Genomic DNA, 20987 nt, shown 5'->3' on the forward strand with positions numbered 1-20987 from the left:
GATGTTCTCTTTGTGTTCAGGAGTGAGAGTCTCAGCGCTGAAAGCCGGTCGGTCCAGAACAGCCCCAGTTACCGGCTGATGAAGTCCCGGAGCGAGTCGGACCTGTCCCAGCCGGAGTCGGACGAGGAGAGCTACACTCTGGTAAATCAGAGCCCTTCTCTGTCCCTGTGTCTCTGGTTTCCTTCCAGCTGGAGCTAAAACCTGGTGTCTGTTGTTTCAGAGCGGCCGGAGGAACGTGGACCTGGACCTGGCCTTCTCTCAGAAAAAGAGAGGTAACTATGCAGCTATGGAAGCTGTGGGCTCAGAGCAGAGCAGTGGTTCTCAACTGGTGGGTCCCGACCCAAAAACCGTTCAGAGAAAAGAAATGATCAGAGTGATTCCACCTCCTCAGCAGTAGGTGGCGGTCAAGGTTAGATCAGACCTGAACCCAGACCAGCTGAGAACCAGTGTGGGGGGGTGGGAGGACGGGAGGACGGGGACTGTCCCTGGTCGTCCTTCATGTCTCTTCTTGTCTCCCTGTCTCTTTGGATCCGCTGTGGATAGTTTATTTGCTTCTTTTGGGCCAGTTGAGCCCCAGACACCAGAGGAGCTGCAAGCAAGTAAACGATGGCATGTTTCCTCTCGTCTGTCGCCTCCATCTCCGCCTCCATCCACCCTCAGATAGATCAGCAGCTTTCAGACGCCTCCACTGGACAAACTCATCCTGCTCTGTTTGTCTGGAGCCTCATGGGAACACTGACTTAACCTGGACCCTCCCTCCTTCTCCCCTCCTTCCCTCCTTCCTCCTTACCACCCTCCCTCCTCCTCCCCTCCTTCCCTCCTTCCCCCCTTCCCCCCTCCTTCCCCCCTTCCCCCCTTCCCCCCTCCTTCCCTCCTTCCCCCCTTCTCCCCTCCTTCCCTCCTTCCTCCTTACCACCCTCCCTCCCTCCTTCTCCTCCTTCCCTCCTTCCCTCCCCTCCTCCTCCCCTCCTCCCACCCCTCCTCCCCTCCTCCCATCCTCCCTCCCTCCCCTCCTTCCCTCCCCTCCTTCCTTCCCGTCCTCCTTCCCTCCTTCTCCCCTTCTCCCCTCCTTCCCTCCTTCTCCCCTCCTTCTCCTTCCTTCCTTCCCTCCCCTCCTCCTCTCTCCTCCTTCCCTCCTTCCCTCCCGTCCTTGTCCCCTCCTCCCTCCCTCCTTCCTCCTTCCCTCCCTCCCCTCCTTCCCTCCTTCTTCCCTCCCATCCTCCCCCTCTCTCCTCCTTCCCTCCCCTCCTTCCTTCCCTTTCCTCCTCCCCTCCTCCCCTCCTCTCCTCCCCTCCCCTCCCTCCCTCCTTCTCCCCTTCTTCCCTCCTTCTCCCCTTCTTCCCTCCTTCCCTCCTTCTTCCCTCCTTCTCCCCTCCCTCCTTCCTCCCTCCTCCTCCTCTCCTTCCTCCCTCCCTCCCTCCCTTCCCTCCTTCCCTCCTTCTTCCCTCCCCTCCTCCCCCTCTCTCCTCCTTCCCTCCTTCTCCCTCCCTCCCTCCCTCCCTCCCCTCCTCCTCCTCTGTCCTCCTTCCCTCCTTCTTCCCTCCTCCTTCCCTCCTTCTTCCCTCCCCTCCCTCCTCCCTCCCCTCCCCCCCTCCCCTCCTCCCCTCCTTCCACCCTCCCTCCCCTACTTCCCTCCTCTCCTTCCTTCCCTTTCCTCCTCCCTCCCTCCTTCCCTTTCCTCCTCCCTCCCTCCCTCCTTCCCTTTCCTCCTCCCTCCCTCCCTCCCTCCTTCCTTTTCCCCTCCCTCCCTCCTTACCTCCTTACCTCCTTACCTCCTTTTCCCCTCCATCCCTCCCTCCCTCCTCCCCCCCCCCCCCTCATTTCTTCTCAGCAGCTCTTGGAATCATTTCCAGATGAACTCATCCTGGCTGATAAAAGCTTGTGGCCGCATGTTAGAATCAGCATTTTCCATCTGGTGATGGATCGATATATAATGATATAATGCATCCAGCTCTTCAGTGCTTTAAACGCTGCTCAGTCCATCATCCATTTTATGCATTGATGCATCTGAAAGTCCTCCTCCTCCTCCTCCTCCTCCTCCTCCTCCTCCTCAGGCCTCCTCCACAGCTCTCCAGACTCCCTGGCTGAGTCCTGGTTCCGGGCCAAACTGAGCCGCCAGCGAAGTTACGGTTCAGCGCACTCGTACGAGGAGTCGGACCTGGACCTGAGCCGCTCTCTGGGGATCCACGCTCTCATCGACAACATGGTCAGCTTCATCAGCGGCGACGTGGGCCTGACGCCGGCCTTCAAGGAGCCAGAGGAAAGTATGTCCACCAGCCCCCAGGCCACCATCCTGGCTATGGAGCAGCAGCAGAGCAGAGCCGAGGTGAGAGGGCAAATGGTTATTACACATAATAAATATAGAGAGGTAGCTTAGCATGTAGCCTAGGTGGCTGGTAGCTTAGCATTGCTATGTAGCATGTAGCCTTGGTGGCTGTTAGCTTAGCATTGCTATGTAGCATGTAGCCATGTAGTTCCATGTAGGGGTGGGCGATATGACGATATTAAATCGTGAGCGATTACAACGTGAAGACGATCTGTCAAACTGCAGAGATCGTGGTTGTCTAGGGCACATTCTATAAATTGCATTTCTATGCTGATGCACCGAAGCACCAGACGTATCACGTCGTCAACCTGACCGACCAATCATAGCGAATTACGGGCAGTGACGTGCTATTCACGTTATTCATATTCATATTAAAATAATAAAAAAATAAACTTTCTCCAGACAGAAACTGTCTGTGAGCCTGTGAAACGCCTCCATTTTGGAAACAGCTGCCAAAAGCTGCTGACTGTAGAGCTCAGAGAAATCCACCAGGGGGCAGATGACAGGGATCAAATCATATAGATTTATTCCTGTTGTCAGTGTCAGACCTGGAGGGTTAAAGCCACGTTTAAACCGTGCGTTGCTGTTTCTGCAGCTGAGGCTGGAAGCCCTCCACCAGATCGTGGTGTTGATCTCTGGTATGGAGGAGAAGGGGAGCCAGCCAGGGGGATCAGACCGGTCCAGCGCCGCCTTCCAGTCCTCCTCCCTCCTCACCTCCGTCAGGCTCCAGTTCCTGGCCGGATGTTTCGGCCTCGGCACCGTGGGAACCGGAGGCCTGAAGAGAGAGAGCGTTCAGCTGCATCACTACCAGGTACCAGGCTGGTTTCATACGGTGACACAAGCTGGAGGATAAAACCTCTTTAAACGTCTTTAACTCCTTCACAGGACGGAGTGAAAGCAGCTAAGAGGAGCCTGCAGATGGAAATCCAGACCGCGGTCCACAAGATCTACCAGCAGCTGTCTGTCACCCTGGAGAGAGCCCTGCAGGCCAACAAGCACCACATAGGTACCAGAGTCACCTGGAAACACCAACACTGATCCGGTCTCTAGTCCAGGGGTGGACACCCGTCTGGTCTCTAGTCTGGTCTCTAGTCTGGTCTCTAGTCTGGTCTCTGGTCCAGGGGTGGACACTGATCTGGTCTCTAGAGTCCAGGGGTGGACACTGGTGACGTCTGGTCATTAGTGATGAGCCTTTATAAAGATTCTGGACCTGGACCTGAGAACTAAACTAAACTAGAAACTAATGTGAACTAGAATCAACTCAGGACATGATGGATGTGAATGAAAGCTCTGATCCAGCCCCCCTCCCCCCTTGTGTTTTCCTCTACAGAAGCTCAGCAGCGCCTCCTGCTGGTGACCGTGTTCGCCCTGAGTGTCCGCTACCAGCCGGTGGACGTGTCCCTGGCCATCTCCAGTGGGCTCCTGAACGTCCTGTCCCAGCTCTGTGGCACAGAGACCATGCTGGGGCAGCCCCTCCAGCTGCTGCAGAAACCCGGGGTGTCCCAGCTCAGCACGGCCCTGAAGGTGGCGTCCACACGGCTGCTGCAGATCCTGGCCATCAGCACCGGGTCAGAAAAACCTTTCATTATTATTATTATTAACCTTAAAAATGACAGGAGCAAAGACTTCAGGGTGTAAAAGATAAATAATAAAATAAAAAAGTGTTGAGCTGAACAGATGGACCAGGTGTAACTGGGCTTTAAGGTGCTGAACCTTGAGATGTAATAATATTAAACATATTAAGAATGTTCACTGAACGTAAACCTGTCTTTAAAGAGACACTAAATGTAGATTTACAGAAGTTTTAACTCTGAATCCATTTATGTTTCTCTGTTAAACTGTTACTGCTGACACCTCCACCTGTTCTCCACCTGTTCTCCACCTGTTCTCCACCTGTTCTCCATCTGTTCTCCACCTGTTCTCCACCTGTTCTCCACCTTTGGCTGAGCTGCGCTCACAAGAAGAACCTGTACGCTCTGAACAAGGTTCTAAGTAAAACTTCAAAATTCAAAAAAAAAAAAGAAACCAAACATTTAGAGCAGGAAATGAATGAACTGAACCAGTGTGTTGGTTCATCACCTGATCGACAGGTAGAATGTGTTAAAGGATGGAGGAGCTACTCGTCACTGAGGCCTTTGTTGAGTAGCAACCAAAACAAATAACACATCTGAAGATGGAAATACTCTCATGATCACATTTAAAAAGCTTCAGAACAGCTGATTTCTACCATGTTTTAAACGTGTCTGTCCTGTTTCGTGTCCTCTTTAAAGAACCAAACTAAACCAACCGCTGTGTCTCTCTGGGTTTACAGGACGTACGCAGACAAGCTGAGCCCGAAGGTGGTCCAGTCTCTGCTGGACCTGCTCTGCAGTCAGCTGAAGAACCTGCTGTCTCAGGCCGGAGTCAGTCTCCTGTCTCCAGGGAAAGAGCAGGAGGACACAAAATACGAGGACAGCGCCGACTCGGAGAAGAAAGACTTCAGAGGTGAAGAAGAACATGACTTCTGAAATAATGCTGATAGGACCTTTAAATATATCATGTTTGATTCATTTACTGAACATCCAGTGTCTCGTATCTGGAACATGTCAAACATTTCTTTTGGTTTCTATTAGTAATACCTCTGGACATATTGGACATAGAAAACATAATATAAGTCCACTAATATATAATAAATTAAAGCATTTTTTAATTTTGTATATTCATAATGTAAGTCCATGGAGGAGCCTGGGTAGATCCACCAGGGGGCAGATGACAAGTTTTATTGGAGTTCATCTCTAAAAACAAATGAATGAATGAGTCTAAATACTGAAGGTGATAAACTGGAGGGATGTGTGTGATGATCAGAAGCTTTGAGCTGCAGAGATCTTGTAATAATGTGGATATTGTCTTGTTTTCCAGCGTTGATCCGTAAGCAGCACACTGCAGAGCTGCACCTCGGGGACTTCCTGGTCTTCCTGAGGAGGGTGGTGTCCTCCAAGGCCATCCAGTCCAAGATGGCCTCCCCTAAATGGACCGAGGTGCTGCTGAACATCGCAGCGCAGAAGTGCTGCTCAGGTACGACGGGTTCATGTACAGACGCAGGAAAACTGATCCATCGAAGCCAAACTTGGACGTTAACGGCGTCTCTCCTTCCAGGCGTCCCTCTGGTGGGGAACCTCAGGACTCGGCTCTTAGCGCTCCATGTGTTGGAGGCTGTGCTGCCGGCCTGTGAGGCCAACATGGAGGACGACCAGATGACTCAGGTAGGGTCCAGTTGGTCCAGGTTTGTCCCAGTTTGTCCCGTCCCAGAGTGGACGTACAGGCTGGTGATGGACTGGTTGTCTTGTAGGTGGTGGAGAGGCTCTTCTCGCTGCTGTCTGACTGCATGTGGGAGGCTCCCATCGCTCAGGCCAAACATTCCATCCAGATCAAGGAGAAAGTGCAGGAGCTCAAACTGCAGGTGAGGAACCTCCAGCCAGTTACACGACCTGATACGTGATTGTTCTCGTATGTTTGAGTGACTGAGAGTTTGTGTGACCTGCAGGGAGAAGCCGAGGAGGAGGACGAGAACCTCCCCATTCAGGAGGTGTCCTTCGACCCGGAGAAGGCCCAGTGCTGCGTGGTGGAAAACGGCCAGGGCCTGACCCACGGCAGCGGGGGCAAAGGCTACGGCTTGGCCTCCACGGGGATCTCCTCCGGATGCTACCAGTGGAAGGTACCGTGGGACTGAGTGTGTCTTTACTAGGGACGTCCACACCGGTATCTGCCCTCAGCCAAGAATCATCTTCTCTAGTTATTTAGTTCAGGTTTGGGTTTTCTTTACCAAAACCACGTCCCTGTAGCGCCACAATCTTCTGTTTTAATGGCGGTGGACTGGAGTTAAAGCAGCCAAAAAGAACCAGAACCATGTGTCCATTCATGTCTCCTGTGTAAACGCAGTGATTGAGGCGTTCGTCTCTAGTGTGGATGTGTGATTGGAGATCATCTAAACACAATCCATGGAGTCACTCAGTCAAAGGCTGCAGACAAACAACAACAACATTTAAAAGTAGAGAAAAGTTCCCTGGAGACAGATCTTCCAGAGAGAGTTAGAGAGTTCATGGCAGAACATTTCTGGAGTAGAGAACACAAAGTAGGAGCTCCGGCCTCCACATTAACTCTGACTGGAAGAAACATTCACTGGATCCAGTCGACTGTAGCAGACAAGGACAGACTCCAGGAATCTACAGGAGACCAGCTCTAGGACATTTAACACCAGATCAGGGGGATAAAACCTTGATCTGGGATCATCCCCGGTCTGAACTCTACAGTGTTTAAACGTGTTGTTGTCGTCTGTTTCCTTCGTGTGATAGTTTTACATCGTGAAGGAGAATAGAGGCAACGAGGGAACCTGCGTCGGCGTCTCTCGCTGGCCCGTGCACGACTTCAACCACCGCACCACGTCGGACATGTGGCTGTACCGGGCCTACAGCGGGAACCTCTACCACAACGGAGAACAGACCCTGACCCTGAGCAGCTTCACGCAGGGAGACTTCATCACCTGCGTCCTGGACATGGAGGCCAGAACCATCTCGTTTGGCAAGAACGGAGAGGTGAGGCTTCTCAGGGTTCATCACCAGGTATTCGTGAAGTTTAAAAGGCGTATGAATGTATAATGAGCTTATGAACCGTGTGTCTAACAGGAACCTAAATTAGCCTTCGAGGACGTGGACGCCACAGAGCTCTACCCCTGCGTCATGTTCTACAGCAGCAACCCAGGAGAGAAGGTAACCGGTCCGTTCTCCAGAGAAAACAAGTCAACTCCAACAGGTCGTAATGTGTCAAAATGTGTTTCCAGGTTAAAATCTGTGACATGCAGATGAGGGGAACGCCCCGAGACCTGCTCCCTGGAGATCCGGTCTGCAGCCCCATGGCCACGGTGCTGGCCGAGGCCACCACGCAGCTGATCCGCATCCTGCACCGCACCGACCACTGGACCCACCGCATCAACAAGACCATGATTGAGCGGCTCCACAAGATCAAGCCTTGCTTCAGAGACCCGTCCGGAGCGTCCGGTAACGGCGGCGGTCAGCGGCTGAAAAAGAGTCGCTCGGTGCAGAGCCGCGAGGAGCACGAGAACCAGAACCAAGAGATGCCGGCCAAGATGGAGGAGGAACGCGGTCGCCACGGACGCCAGCACGGCCTCGGGGAGCTGTCGGAGCTCCACCTCAGGACGCTCTGCACCGACGTCTGGCCGGTCCTGGCCGTCATCGGGGGGGCGGACGCCGGCCTCCGTGTCGGCGGCAGATGCGTGCACAAGCAGACCGGGAGGCACGCCACCCTGCTGGGCGTGGTCAAAGAGGGCAGCACGTCCGCCAAGGTGCAGTGGGACGAGGCCGAGATCACCATCAGGTACGGGACTCAAACTCTGTTCTGCTCTGTTTGTGTTTGCTGAGGCTCTGAACGCTTGTCACCACCTCAGCAGCTCGTTACACGACGCTCTGGTCACTGGTCCAGGACCAACACCACAACATGGACACGAATGGTTTCTGTCGTTGTTCTGTGTCGTCTGTGAAGGTTTAAAAACTCTAAAGAAAGTTCAACTGCACGTAGACAGAAACCTCTGAACATCTGTCCTAAGATCTTTATTTATTATTTAGACAGAGAGTATTAATACGTCAGGTTGTTGGTGACCATGAGTCCTGTTCTACGTTACTAGATGATGCATTTAACCCAGATCTGACCCCGTTCACACCTGGAGACTGAAGTAGAGCTGTTCATTGGAGAAAGAGGACACGATCAAATTCTACCACTGTGCACATTATAGAATCCATCAGAATATTAATGTTGTGCTCAGGACAAGATGTCTGCTCTCTGTTTCAGTCCAGATGTCTTTCTTTAGTGTGTTTTAATATTTAATGTGATCTTTTCCTTCGCTCTGGTTCGTCTCGTTTGCATCGTGTCCAGACGTCCCATCTCTTGTTTTTTCTTCTTGCATGCCGTGCTCTTTCTCTCCTGCCCTTTCCCTTACTTTGTGTTTCCTTTCCCTTTCCACTCTTCACTCCGTCCTATTAAAGCTTCCCAACTTTCTGGTCGCCTAGTGACACCCCCCTGTACAACCTGGAGCCCTGCGAGCCGCTGCCCTTCGACGTGGCGCGACTCCGCGGCCTCACCGCCTCGCTGCTGTTCGACCTCACCTACCTCACCAGCATCCACGAGGAGACGGGCGCCAAGCTCAGCGTGAGACGCCACGAGAAGAAGCACCGCAACGCCGCCTCCACCGGCCACGAGCCCAGCGCCGCCGAGGAGAAGGCGGACGCCGAAGGACACCACCGCGGCGAACAAAGAGACGCGGGAGCCTCGGCCGGAGCGGCGTCGACCACCTCCACCTCCGACCTGCGCGTCTCCCACAGCCTGGAGGAGGTGAAAGCTCACGCGGCCCCCAACTCCAAGTCAGAGAGCGAGATCTCCTCCGTGGCCGGAGGCATGGGCGCCGGGAACGAGGCCCTCTTCGCCTCAGCTCCTCACGCTCCCCCCGACGGGAGCAGGAAGAAAGGCCACGAGCACGGATCACGCAGCCACGAGCCTTCGCCTTCCTCCATCGCCACGCAGTCCGAGATCCACGCCGTGCAGCTGTCCTACCTCTACCTGGGCGCCATGAAGACCCTCAGCGCCCTGCTGAGCTGCAGCAAGTACGCCGAGCTGCTCCTCATCCCGAAGGTCAGAACAACAAGGACCAGGCCACACACGTTTTTACCTCTTTTTGCACATTTGAAATTTGAACCTGTATTATTTTTAGAGCTTAATATTGAATGATGATGATAATGTATATTTATAAACAGCACTAGGCCGAGGTAGGTAGGGGGGTCTGAAAAACATTGGAGCCTCCTGGACTAAAGCTGTTACTGTAAATCGATTTAAATGTAACTGTGTGAGTTTAGAGGTGGAGGTTTTGTTTCAGTCCAGAGAATTAGAGCAAACAGAGTCTGAACCCCCTCCGTCCGGTTCTGTCCTGTGACGTCAGGTGTTGCCAGAGGCAGCGGCCAGCGGACACAACGCCGACCTGAACGCCGGCAGCAGCGGGAGCACAACGGCCTCCTCCCCGGTTTGCCAGGAGGAGGTGGAGATGAGGGCGGCGCTGCAGGTCCTCATGCGCCACATGGTGAAGAGGGCGGTGATGCGCTCCCCCATCAAACGGGCCCTGGGCCTGGCAGACCTGGAGAGGGCCCAGGCCATGATCTACAAGCTGGTGGTGAACGGGCTTCTGGAGGAGCCCAGCACAGGGAAGACCAAGACTGGTGAGGACTGAAGACGTTAGATATTCAAAAAGAATAACAACATATCAATGCTAAGCTAACAGGCACCAAGGCTGCATGCTACACATCAATGCTAAGCTAACAGGCACCAAGGCTACATGCTACACACCAATGCTAAGCTAACAGTAGCCCCTAGATGTAGTCACAGGGTTCAGATTCTATGAGTCCCGTCTCCATGTGGTTCATAGCTGATGTAGAATCATGAGGATCGACTCTAGAACCAATAAAACTAGTTGTATGTGTTCATGGTTTGTGTCTTCGTGTCCTCGTGTCCTCGTGTCCCTCAGGGGTGAGGAGTGAACCAGAAGGGGAGGGTGAAGCCCCCGAGGGTGAACAGCTGGCTCAGACCCCCGTCACCACCAGCCCCTCGGCCTCCAGCACCACCTCCTTCATGAGCTCCTCCCTGGAGGACACCACCACGGCCACGACGCCCGTCACCGACACCGAGACCGTCCCCGCCTCCGAGTCTCCGGGGGTGATGCCTCTCAGCCTCCTCAGGTCAGAACCCACCTCCTCCTCCCTGCTCCTCAGCAACCAGACGCCTCCTCGTTACCACGGAGCCTTTTCTAACCCTCCTCCTCTGTGTGTGGCGACAGGCAAATGTTCTCCAGCTACCCCACCACCACCCTGGTACCGACCCGCCGAGCCCAGACCCCCCCGGTGTCGTCTCTGCCCACGTCTCCTTCAGACGAAGTCGGCCGGAGGCAGAGTCTCACCTCCCCAGACTCTCAGCCCACCAGACCCCAGAACCGGACGGGAACCTGTACGTATGCCCCCGATGTTAGAGAGGAACATGTAAGATGTAACCCCCCCCCCCATGTCAATGTTTTAATGATGTCACTGCTGTTTGCTGCAGCTCTGTCAGACCCCAGCAGCAGACTGTCCACGTCTCCACCTCCTCCTGCCATCGCTGTGCCTCTGCTGGAGATGGGCTTCTCCCTACGACAGATCACCAAAGCTCTGGAGGCCACGGGTCAGTATCCACCCACACATCCAGGTCTGCACCCAGGTCTAAGCGATGGTGGGGGGGTGGAGCAGGAACATCTGAGGGTCACATGACTCTGGATCTGTTCTTGGATGGTTAGCGTCAAAACTGCCAAAGGAGAACGTTCATAACTGAAGGAAATAGTTTGAAACTGAAATATGCAGATTCAGGACGTCCACTGTGACCTTCCTCATCCATGTCTGTAATTTATAAAGTAAAACTTACACCATAAATGTCCTTTCAGGTCATTTCTTCAACAGGATCAAATATATATTTTTATTATCTAAACTAACTAAAGCTGTTAGTGTAAACCTGCAGCAGAGACACAACGATGGTCGACACATTTAGTTTATTTATCCTGTGTGAATGAACATTATGGAACTCAGACGTAGGGTTCAGGGTTCAGGGTGGGGGGGTGATGTCTGACCCACAGCGGGTCCTCAGATTGTTTGAGTCGACTCTAACCGTGGGATATGTTCCCTCCAGGGGCTCGAGGGGAGGCGGACGCTCAGAACATCACAGTGCTGGCCATGTGGATGATCGAACACCCAGGAACCGACGACGAACACGACGAGTCTCACTCCAGAGGAGGCGACGGCTCCGACTCGTCCTGTCCTGGCGCCACGGCCTCGGCTGGAGGAAAGTCTCTGGACAGGAGCTCGTACCTGTGTTCACCTGGAGACATAGCCAGCGCCGACGCTGCCGAGATGGAGGAGGGCTTCAGCGAGAGGTACGCGACTGAGTGTTGATGTGTGACGTGAAGCCTCGTAGGTAATAGAAGCTTCTCGTAGCCTCGTGGTTGTGTTTGGACCTGTTTATTTTCCTCAGTAGCATCACAGATGATCCTAATGCACTAATACATTGTTGAATGTTAACGTGTAAAGTGGATCTAAGGCCATGTTGTCTGTAGTCCTGAGGGTCTGGAGCAGGACAGTGCGGCGTCCTCCAACGGGGCCCCCCTCCGAGGACGCTCTGCCGTGGGGAGGAAGCACCGCTTTGACCTGGCAGCTCGGACACTGTTGGCCCGCGCTGGTGAGAATAAGAATAAGAATAATAATAAAAATCCACACACACACGGTTTAAGGGAGGATGATATGGGCTAAAATGATATTTGTTTAAAGAGCTTAAAAATCATGATAGAAATGATTCTAATTCTGACTCAGTCTGTCTCTGCATTCTGTCCTAAGATGATACTGAGCAGTTAACACAGTGAACTTAACTCCAGGTTTAACTAGTGCTTCTCATACTGAACCTGTTGAGCCTTTGTGTTTTTATTTCCTGGAGGATGTGGCTGCTTCCTCCTGACTCGTTTACTGGTCGTTCTCCTTGTGGTTGTTGATCAGGTGGTGAATAAATGTGTTGACATTAGTTTGTTCCACCTCCTGATATCTGAGCCAGTTCATGTTAATGATGAGGAGCGTGTTTAGATCCAGGTTATTCTGCTCTAAACATCAGATTATTACAGCTGAGATACGGCTACGTTATCATCTAGTGTTTATGATGAGATGGTAAATTCTCATGGATTGTTAACGTACAGTCCTGCTCTGAAGCTCACCTTACCCCCCTGTCTCGGTCCCAGCTGGTCTGTACCGCTCGGTGCAGGCCCACCACAGCCAGACCCGCCGGGAGGTGTCCTCCCTCCAGCAGCAGCAGGACCCCGGCGCCCTGTACGACTTCAACCTGGACGAGGAGCTGGAGATGGACCTGGACGAGGAGACCATGGAGGCCATGTTCGGCCAGGACCTGGCCAGCGACACCGACATTCTGGGAATGTGGATCCCGGAGGTACTGGACTGGCCAACATGGGTGTGTGTGACTTTATGCTGCAGCCAGAGAGCTGCCATCTCCACCCCCTCTGTAGCTGCCCTGCATCACCCCCACCCCCAGTAGATCCATATGTGCACGCTAGCAAACATTTAACCCTCTGGAGTCCAAACGGTCTCTGATTCAACTTCAGTAGAAACTTAACCTATAGATCAGCTTTCAACTAGTGTTTCTAGACCAAGTAAAACTAGACTGGTTCTAAATAACTGAGGCTTCTTCCTGAATATTGTCGTCATGTTTGGTTCACGAAGGAAAACGCTAACAGGAGGAGAGAGCTAGCAGGAGGAGAGAGCTAGCAGGAGGAGAGAGCTAGCAGGAGGAGAGAGCTAGCAAGAGGAGAGAGCTAGCAAGAGGAGAGAGCTAGCAAGAGGAGAGAGCTAGCCAGCAACACATGGTTTAAATGTGTTGATCAGCTTTAGAAATGTCCAGGTTAGATTTACATTCTAAGTTCTAGAAATGGTTGGTTCAACATGTTTGTGGTTTTCTAACTTGTTCCTCCTGGATCTGATGGTTTTAGCTCCAACGTGTTAAAACAGTTTGTCAGAATGGAAAAATAAGTGTAAAGTGACACATGAGGTTGAGAATGAAACCAAACCAGGAACAAGGTGAACGTTTTTTAACGGGAAGTAGAGTCAGACTCCAGCACCACTAGACTCTGAACTCCAGAGGGTTAATAACAGATTTACACATCATGACACATCCTCACCTGTTCAGACACATTCTCCTGGAGGGATCTAACCGGCATGAAAGGAAACAACTAACCATCCTTACTGGTGTTTACTTGGAGTTTATTAGACCCAGGGACGTCCTGATCTCATTTTTAAAATAATTAGGTAAACTCGGTTTAAACTAGAAGCACGTTGCTGTGGCATGAAAACTTCTTCTTCTGTTGTGATGACGGTTGGCTGGAGTTAAAGCTGCCGAATATCCCAGAAGAAGAAGAAGAAGACTCGGGTGACTGAAAGTCTTGGGTGTGGATCAGGACATCCTTCTCATTGACTCATGTTTCATCCCAGGTTCTTCTGTCTGTTCTGGAGTTTTTATTCTTCTTCTTCTTTTTATTTCTCCCTGACTGAGCAGCATGTGTGTGAGGCCGACGACCGGGATGAGGTGGTGGTGTGTGAGCTGTGTGAGGCCAACGTGGCCAACTTCAACCAGCACATGAAGAAGAGTCACCCGGGATGCGGGCGCAGCGCCAACCGCCAGGGTTACCGTAGCAACGGGTCCTACGTGGACGGCTGGTTCGGGGGCGAGTGTGGGAGTGGGAACCCCTACTACCTGCTGTGTGGAAGCTGCAGAGAGAAATACCTGGCCATCAAGAGCAAGGCCAAGGTTCCTGTGGTGGAGAGGTAAGAACGTAAAGGATTCAGTCACTGAAGCCACTTCTTCCTCCAAATAAACCGTCATAATGTTCCTAAGAAAACCAGCGGTGTGTCAGGCATCAAAGACATCTCTGGTCTTTCAATAAAATGCTGTGTGGTCAGATGTTCTGACTCCAGGTGTTACCTCCCTTGTTGCAGGTTGCACAATCTAGAGCTAAGGGAGCTAAGCTAATTAAAAGTTGACTGGAACCTAAATGTCTGGTTACTGCCATTAGCATTAGCACTGTTAGCATTAGCACTATTAGCATCATGGTACCGGTATCAGGACCCGTCCTTAGCAACGATGACATCTATGACCACAGTTACGCCTCCGTCCATCATCACATTAAGCCCCGCCCCTCTTTGCTGGAGCAGATGAACGTTGTTCAGGCCTCCAGTCTGCGTCGGCCATGTTTGAAGTTCTGTCTTCATGTCTGTCTTTTTTCAGGTACAAGGGTCAGGCCCCTGATCTCCTGGGGAAGCAGGACAGCGTCTACGAAGGTAAACCTCGGCTCTGAGACACGTTTTTTGTGTGTCAGCGTCTTTGGTTCTGACTGGTGTTTGTCCTCCTGCAGAGGACTGGGACATGCTGGACGTGGACGAAGACGAGAAGCTGACAGGGGAGGAGGAGTTTGAGCTGTTAGCCGGTCCGTTGGGTCTCAGCGAGCGAAGGATCGTCCCGGAGGCCGTCCAGTTCCCCGACAGCGACCCGCTGGGCGCCTCCGTCGCCATGGTGACGGCTGCCAACAGTATGGAGGAGACGCTGCTGCAGATAGGTGAGGTTTATCATTCACCTCAAAGACGCTGAAGACTCACCAGTGACTGTCCTTCTATCGAAGCCTGTTTTAACCAGACGTTAACGTCCAGGTCACACAGATACAGAGAAGCCCATGTGCAAAAAACTGCAGTTCCTTAAGTGGCCACTAGTGGCTCCAAAGGGGAGCAGATCCCCGTAGACCCCGAGTTAAAAAGACCAACTTTAAAGCATTATTAAAAATATTCACATGTTCCCGCTTTGAGTGACAGGTGGAGAGTTGGGTGGGCGTGTCTTAGCGTCCAGGCTGCTTTAGCTCCGCCCACTACACGACCGCCATGAAAGTAACCTTACATCACTGATAAGGCCACGCCCACCCCCATATGGGTGGAAACAATTGTTCCTCAAACAATATAAAGATTTTCTCTGGTTCTCTCAAGACAAAGGGACAAAAAACGAATGAACATATGACTTGAGACTATAAAACAGGTGGACAAGGAGGGAACGCTGTGGGACCCTGATAGTTGATATGTGTATGTTTGCAGCAAACACTTAATCATGATGATGCTAAGTGAATGTTGATACTGAACTGACAGAGTTACGTTACTGTAAAGAGTTTTTTTTTAAATGGGTTAACGTTGGAGAACAAGAGAAAACGATAATCAAAAGAGGATGTTGGTTCAGTTCACGCTACTGCTTCATTCTAGTTCTCAAAAGATTATTTAGAAACGTACAGAGAAACGACCGAGTGGCAGCGTCTTTACCCAACTAACAGTTTGGGTAAAGATGAGCAAAGACTCGACTCAGGTCGGGGAGGGAACAAGCAGGAGGTGACGTGTGTCTCTGTCTTCAGGCTGTCAGACGTCGGTGGACAAGAGTTCGTCTGGACGGGTGACGCTGGGGGAGCAGGCGGCCGCTCTGCAGAACCCCCACGACCGGGTGATGGCTCTGAGGAGGGTGACGGCGGCGGCACAGGTTCTTCTGGCCCGGACCATGGTGATGAGGGCCCTGTCCCTGCTGTCAGTCAGGTAGGACGACACGACACGACGCGACACGATGCGACACACAGCGGATTTATATCAGGGCTGTGGAGGAAGCCCAGTTTCCACTGTTACAGTCAGAAGTTATTTCCATTAAAAAAGTTCAGTTTTCTATGTGATTTTCACACTTTGAATTGGTGTTTGAGCCAGATTAGACCCGTGCAGATCCATCAGGTTTTCTTGGACACAGGGTTTAACTCTTGTTCTTTTATCAGCAGTAGTAATGTTTGTCCTGTTGCCTCCTCGCAGCGGATCCAGCTGCAGCCTCGCGGCCGGTCTGGAGTCTCTGGGTCTGACCGACATCAGGACTCTGGTCCGGCTCATGTGCCTGGCGGCGGCGGGCCGAGCCGGCCTCTCCACCAGCCCCACGACGGGCTCAGGCCACGCCGAGAGGCCCCGCGGAGCCGCCAAGGCCAGCAAACCCATCTCCTGCCTGGCCTACCTCAGCACGGCCGTGGGCTGCCTGGCCTCCAACAGCCCCAACGCCGCCAAGCTGCTGGTCCAGCTCTGCACTCAGGTACACGGTCCAACTCAGAACCTGCTCCTGCTCCTTCCTCGAATCTGAGCTACTTTCATGCTACATTAGCGCAGCCTGTTAGAAATGGTGATAGTTGGTCTCAGGTGACCTGATGCTCCGAGACCCCGTCCTCATGATGGAGGAACCAACACTGTGGACAGTGTTTTCTTCTGGTTAACATGTGTCAGTCGCCTGGATCGGATCAGTTCTAGTCTGTCAACACTCATGTCTCCTCCTCCTCCTCCTCCTCCTCTTCCTCCTCCTCCTCTAGAACCTGATCTCTGCAGCCACCGGCATGAACCTGACCACGGTGGACGACCCGATCCAGAGGAAGTTCCTGCCCAGTTTCCTGCGCGGTGTGGCCGAGGAGAACAAACTCATCACGTCTCCGAACTTCGTGGTGACTCAGGCTCTGGTGGCGCTGCTCGCCGACAAAGGAGCTCGACTCCGACCGGCGTACGACAAGGCCGACCTGGAGAAGAGAGGTGGGTGTTTCTCACCCGTCATTCATCACTGGCCCCAATGTTCTCCTCAAATTGGTATTTTTATGTAGTGGCCAACTTTCTACCCCATTGACTTCCATTCAGACCACATTTTTAGTCTCATTGTGTATCACAGTGCAATATATGAAGTGTTAGCATTTCATTTACCTTTATTTATACGGGTGAGTCGGTTGAGAATAAGTTCTCATGTGCTATGACGCCCTGGACCAGATGCAACAAACACACAAAAAGAGATAAATGCACCAACAAAACAAACATTTTAAATGCACAGTATGTAAGAAAAATATATTAACGTTTTTTTTTTGCATGTTTCCATTTTGTATACATGCACATTATGAGTAAAAGAAAAGGTCTTGCAGAGATTAATCACAAGCTTTCACCAAATGAAAAGAGAAAATGAGCTTAAAGAATGTACAGGAGGACATACAGAGGCTGTAATTAATGAAGTGGAAGATCAGAGGTTCTCAAACCTTTTCATGGCACTGAGGGGGAATCAGATGCCTGCGCCCCCCCACACCCCATCATCACCACCTTTCAGTTATTATTTTCACATTTGTCTGTTTTGTTGTGTTTCTGTTCCCTCACTCTTCACTCATCCTTGTCGCCTTGTGTTCCTCCGTGTCAAGCAGGTCTAATTGCGCATTTATATGCCCACCCTTCCCATAACCCCTCCGCTGTAGGGCCCCTGGAGCTGGCCAACGCCCTGGCCGCCTGCTGCCTGTCCTCGCGTCTGTCCTCTCAGCACCGCCAGTGGGCGGCTCAGCAGCTGGTCCGGACGCTGGCCGCCCACGACCGGGACAACAACCACAGCCGGCCGCAGACCTTCGCCGACATGGCGGGCGACCTGAGGAAGTGTTCCTTCATCAAGCTGGAGGCTCATCAGAGCAGGGTCAGAACTCATTCTCACCTTTTCACAAACTCGTCTGTTTGTTCAGCCCCGTCTCTAGGTGGCGTCATACTCTGAGCCTATCATGGTTATGTGTTATTTATTTCATACTGTCAGGAATTATACCCAGAATATACCCCAGCCCTCCCGCATAGTTTCATGTTCACCTTACATCTGTCTTTGTATTTACTGTTTTACTGTGGTTGCTGTTCTCAGGTCATCACATGTGGGTGGTGCAGTAAGAAAGGCCTGTTAGCCACGAGCGGCAACGACGGGACGGTCCGAGTCTGGAACGTCACCAAGAACCAGTACAGCCTCCAGCAGACCTGCATCTTCAACAAAGAGTAAGGCTGCAGCCCTTCATGTGCTTCAGCTCTTCAGCCGTGCGTTAGCTCGCAGTTAGCACACTCGTTAGCATGTTCGTTAGCGCTCTCGTTAGCTTGGAGTGAAACGAAGGAAGAAAACACCAGGATGTTTGAGAACCATTGGTTAGTCACCAAACTCAGGAAGGAAATATTTTATTTAAACGCAGATTAGTTTCCTTCCTTCCTTCCTTCCTTCCATGTGTCCCTGGTTCTGGTCCAGTGGTAGGTAGAGATCCATCAGAGGCAGCAGCTGATACAGTATTTTACTGACCACATGGTGGCGCTGCTGCTGCTGTAACGCTCCTGTTTCTGTTTGTCCTCAGTGATGGTTCTTCAGAGGAGGGGGGGTCTGGTCTCGGTTCTCCCAGTGATCCTTGTCTGTCGCCTCTGGCCTGGAGCGTCACAGGAAAGTACCTGGCGTCCGCCATGGAGAAGATGGTCAACATCTGGCAAGTCAACGGTAAACCAGAGAAAGAAAGAAAGAAAATGTTTGGATCATAAAATAATAGATTTTAAACCCATTAAACGTAAACGTTTCCTCGTCCTCTCCAGGGGGGAAGGGTCTCCTGGACGTTCAGCCTCACTGGGTGTCGGCGCTGTCGTGGCCCGAGGACGAGGCCGAGTCCTTGTGGTGTGGAGAGCCTAAGGACATGCTGCTGGTGGGACGTATGGACGGGTCTCTGGGTCTCATCGAGGTCCTGGATTCCTCCACCATGCACCGCACCGAGCTGGAGCACTGCTACAGGAAGGACGGTACGAACTACTGAATCCTGTCAGGAGACTAGAACGTCCGTCCCACCTGAGATCAGATGAAGAAACATCGTTAGGATTTAAACTGACTCGTGTGTGTGTGTGACCTTTTGTCGCCCCCTAGTGGCCGTGATGCACGTAGCCTGGTTCAGAGAGGACCGGCCGTTTGCTGTGGGCTACGCTGACGGGAAACTACTGATTGGATCCAAAGAGCCGCTGGAGAAAGGAGCCGTGGTTGTGATCGATGCCCATAAGGTCTGATCATAGTCACATTAGACCTCAGGTGTCCAAGCACAACATCACAAGTTAGACTTTAATTCATCAAAGAAAACGACTCCGATCTCTAATTTATCCTCACAACACTGAGACCAGACAGCAGACACACATGAGACCACGTTACACTGGTTTATATGAAGAGTTTTCATTTAATTCTTCTTTGATTAAAACAAATGGGAAAAAAAGAGTCATTACTTCAGATTATCATGCTGTTGTGTTACTGGTCCACGTCACATTAGGCTGAATGTTCTTTATCCGGTCACAGACACATTGTTCATAATAACATCCTGTCTCGTCTTGTTAATGTGTTTGAAGCAGGATGTCTTTAATGTCCCCGTGTCTCCATGTCCCCGGTGCAGGAGTCCATCACCAGTATGAGGTGGAGTCCGTCCGGTCTCATCCTGCTGACTTGTGCCAAAGAGGAGACGGTGAAGCTGTGGGCGAGTCCTGACTCCCACCCTGACTCCGGGTGGCGCTGCCTGCAGAGCCTCCGACACCCGTCGCTGGTCAACGGCGTGGCCTGGTGCAGCTCGGCAGGACGGGGGCCCAGACCCCTCAGCATGCTGGCCGTGTACGTTCAGCTCCTTTACTTAGTGGATTCACCTCCAGACTCTGGTCCTCATAAAAACCTGAACACAAAGAGGAAACGTCTTCTACCAACAACCAGTCCACACAAAACCGAAGTCTGAACATCACCAGGATTAATCAGGATTAGATGAAGGAGGGATAGATGTGATAGATGATGGAGGGATAGATGATGGAGGGATAGATGATGGAGGGATAGATGATGGAGGGATAGATGTGATAGATGATGGAATGATAGATGTGATAGATGTGATAGATGATGGAGTGATAGATGTGATAGATGTTGGAGGGATAGATGATGGAGTGATAGATGTGATAGATGATGGAGTGATAGATGATGGAGTGATAGATGTGATAGATGATGGAGGGATAGATGATGGAGGGATAGATGTGATAGATGATGGAATGATAGATGTGATAGATGTGATAGATGATGGAGTGATAGATGTGATAGATGATGGAGGGATAGATGATGGAGGGATAGATGTGATAGATGATGGAATGATAGATGTGATAGATGTGATAGATGATGGAGTGATAGATGTGATAGATGATGGAGTGATAGATGATGGAGTGATAGATGGAGTGATATTAATTGCTGGTCATTTCTGATTCTTTGTGTTTTATTTCAGTTGCTGTCAGAACGGACTCGTCTCCGTCTGGACCGTCCCTCAAGAAATCTCCGACTTCCCAGAATCCTCTGCGTCTGTCTCAGAGGGATGGTGGGAGACAGACACCAAACCTAGAACCACGGTACTTTAAATTATCTGGAGGCAAACTTTCCCAGGATGCAGCTGTTTAGGATCAGTAGGTGTAGTAGCAGCAGGTCTGTTGTGTCCAGGTCCAGGTTCTGTTTCTACCTGAAAACTTTCACTGGCTTTAATGTCAAAGAAACAAAGCTTCTTAAACACGTTTCTGTTGTGAAATCTGTTTTCTGATTTGAATCCATTTAGTTATTTTGAAAGTAATTTCGTTTTTGTGCTTCTTGACCCATAATCGTCTGAAAAAGAACGACAGTATAATTAACCAGCTATTTACCTTTAATCTGAGGCTCTGACTCTGTCTCTGTGGTTGCAGTCGTCCCGTTGGCCAGAGGATGGCGCCGTGTGCGTCTTCCAGCTGAAAGGTCACATCACGCCGGTGAGGACGTTGGCGTTCAGTCCTGATGGTCTGGCCCTGGCCTCTGGAGGAGTGGGAGGCCTCATGAACATCTGGTCACTGAGGGTAAGAAAGTCTCCAGCTTCAGCTTCAGTTCGTCACTGATGGATGAAACGAGACGACGTCGTCTGTGTCGTGTGTTGGTCTGATAACGTTTTGAGTCATTTTTATGCAGAACGTACAGACTGTGAAGGTGTGTGTGTTGTTTTCCTGCAGGACGGCTCAGTGATGCAGACGGTCGTCGCTGGTTCAGGTGCGATACAGAACATCGTCTGGATCCCAGATGTGGGCGTGGCCGTCTGCTCCAACAGGTCCAAGGTAAACCAGGTCTCACCTGACTCACCTCAGTTCTTCCTCCTCCATCAGCTCCCATGTTCACTCTC

General features: G+C 51.7%; 1 protein-coding gene across 6 annotated transcripts in view; it reads left to right on the plus strand.

Annotated features, from left to right (window-relative positions):
- The window catches only part of herc1 (HECT and RLD domain containing E3 ubiquitin protein ligase family member 1), a 51973-nt gene that overhangs the window by 21228 nt on the left and 9758 nt on the right, over window positions 1-20987 (plus strand). For 2 of the 6 annotated variants that reach the window (XM_047580349.1, XM_047580354.1), the window contains exons 24-60: window positions 21-141; window positions 221-272; window positions 2055-2326; window positions 2922-3137; window positions 3212-3332; window positions 3657-3894; window positions 4638-4810; window positions 5225-5380; window positions 5462-5568; window positions 5655-5765; window positions 5850-6020; window positions 6658-6897; window positions 6988-7071; window positions 7143-7696; window positions 8362-9004; window positions 9309-9582; window positions 9888-10098; window positions 10197-10363; window positions 10457-10573; window positions 11072-11315; window positions 11496-11617; window positions 12165-12391; window positions 13490-13758; window positions 14219-14271; window positions 14346-14546; window positions 15378-15552; window positions 15814-16081; window positions 16353-16566; window positions 17211-17473; window positions 17687-17814; window positions 18159-18295; window positions 18388-18588; window positions 18710-18840; window positions 19221-19432; window positions 20079-20199; window positions 20524-20670; window positions 20821-20922. In XM_047580349.1, coding sequence (XP_047436305.1) covers window positions 21-141; window positions 221-272; window positions 2055-2326; window positions 2922-3137; window positions 3212-3332; window positions 3657-3894; window positions 4638-4810; window positions 5225-5380; window positions 5462-5568; window positions 5655-5765; window positions 5850-6020; window positions 6658-6897; window positions 6988-7071; window positions 7143-7696; window positions 8362-9004; window positions 9309-9582; window positions 9888-10098; window positions 10197-10363; window positions 10457-10573; window positions 11072-11315; window positions 11496-11617; window positions 12165-12391; window positions 13490-13758; window positions 14219-14271; window positions 14346-14546; window positions 15378-15552; window positions 15814-16081; window positions 16353-16566; window positions 17211-17473; window positions 17687-17814; window positions 18159-18295; window positions 18388-18588; window positions 18710-18840; window positions 19221-19432; window positions 20079-20199; window positions 20524-20670; window positions 20821-20922 — 7243 coding nt within the window. The remainder of the gene's footprint in view (window positions 1-20; window positions 142-220; window positions 273-2054; window positions 2327-2921; window positions 3138-3211; window positions 3333-3656; window positions 3895-4637; window positions 4811-5224; window positions 5381-5461; window positions 5569-5654; window positions 5766-5849; window positions 6021-6657; window positions 6898-6987; window positions 7072-7142; window positions 7697-8361; window positions 9005-9308; window positions 9583-9887; window positions 10099-10196; window positions 10364-10456; window positions 10574-11071; window positions 11316-11495; window positions 11618-12164; window positions 12392-13489; window positions 13759-14218; window positions 14272-14345; window positions 14547-15377; window positions 15553-15813; window positions 16082-16352; window positions 16567-17210; window positions 17474-17686; window positions 17815-18158; window positions 18296-18387; window positions 18589-18709; window positions 18841-19220; window positions 19433-20078; window positions 20200-20523; window positions 20671-20820; window positions 20923-20987) is intronic. The other 4 variants (XM_047580350.1, XM_047580351.1, XM_047580353.1 and 1 more) reach the window with 4 other exon arrangements.

This window comes from Mugil cephalus, chromosome 3 (assembly GCF_022458985.1).
Source record: "Mugil cephalus isolate CIBA_MC_2020 chromosome 3, CIBA_Mcephalus_1.1, whole genome shotgun sequence".
Lineage (NCBI taxonomy): Eukaryota > Metazoa > Chordata > Actinopteri > Mugiliformes > Mugilidae > Mugil > Mugil cephalus.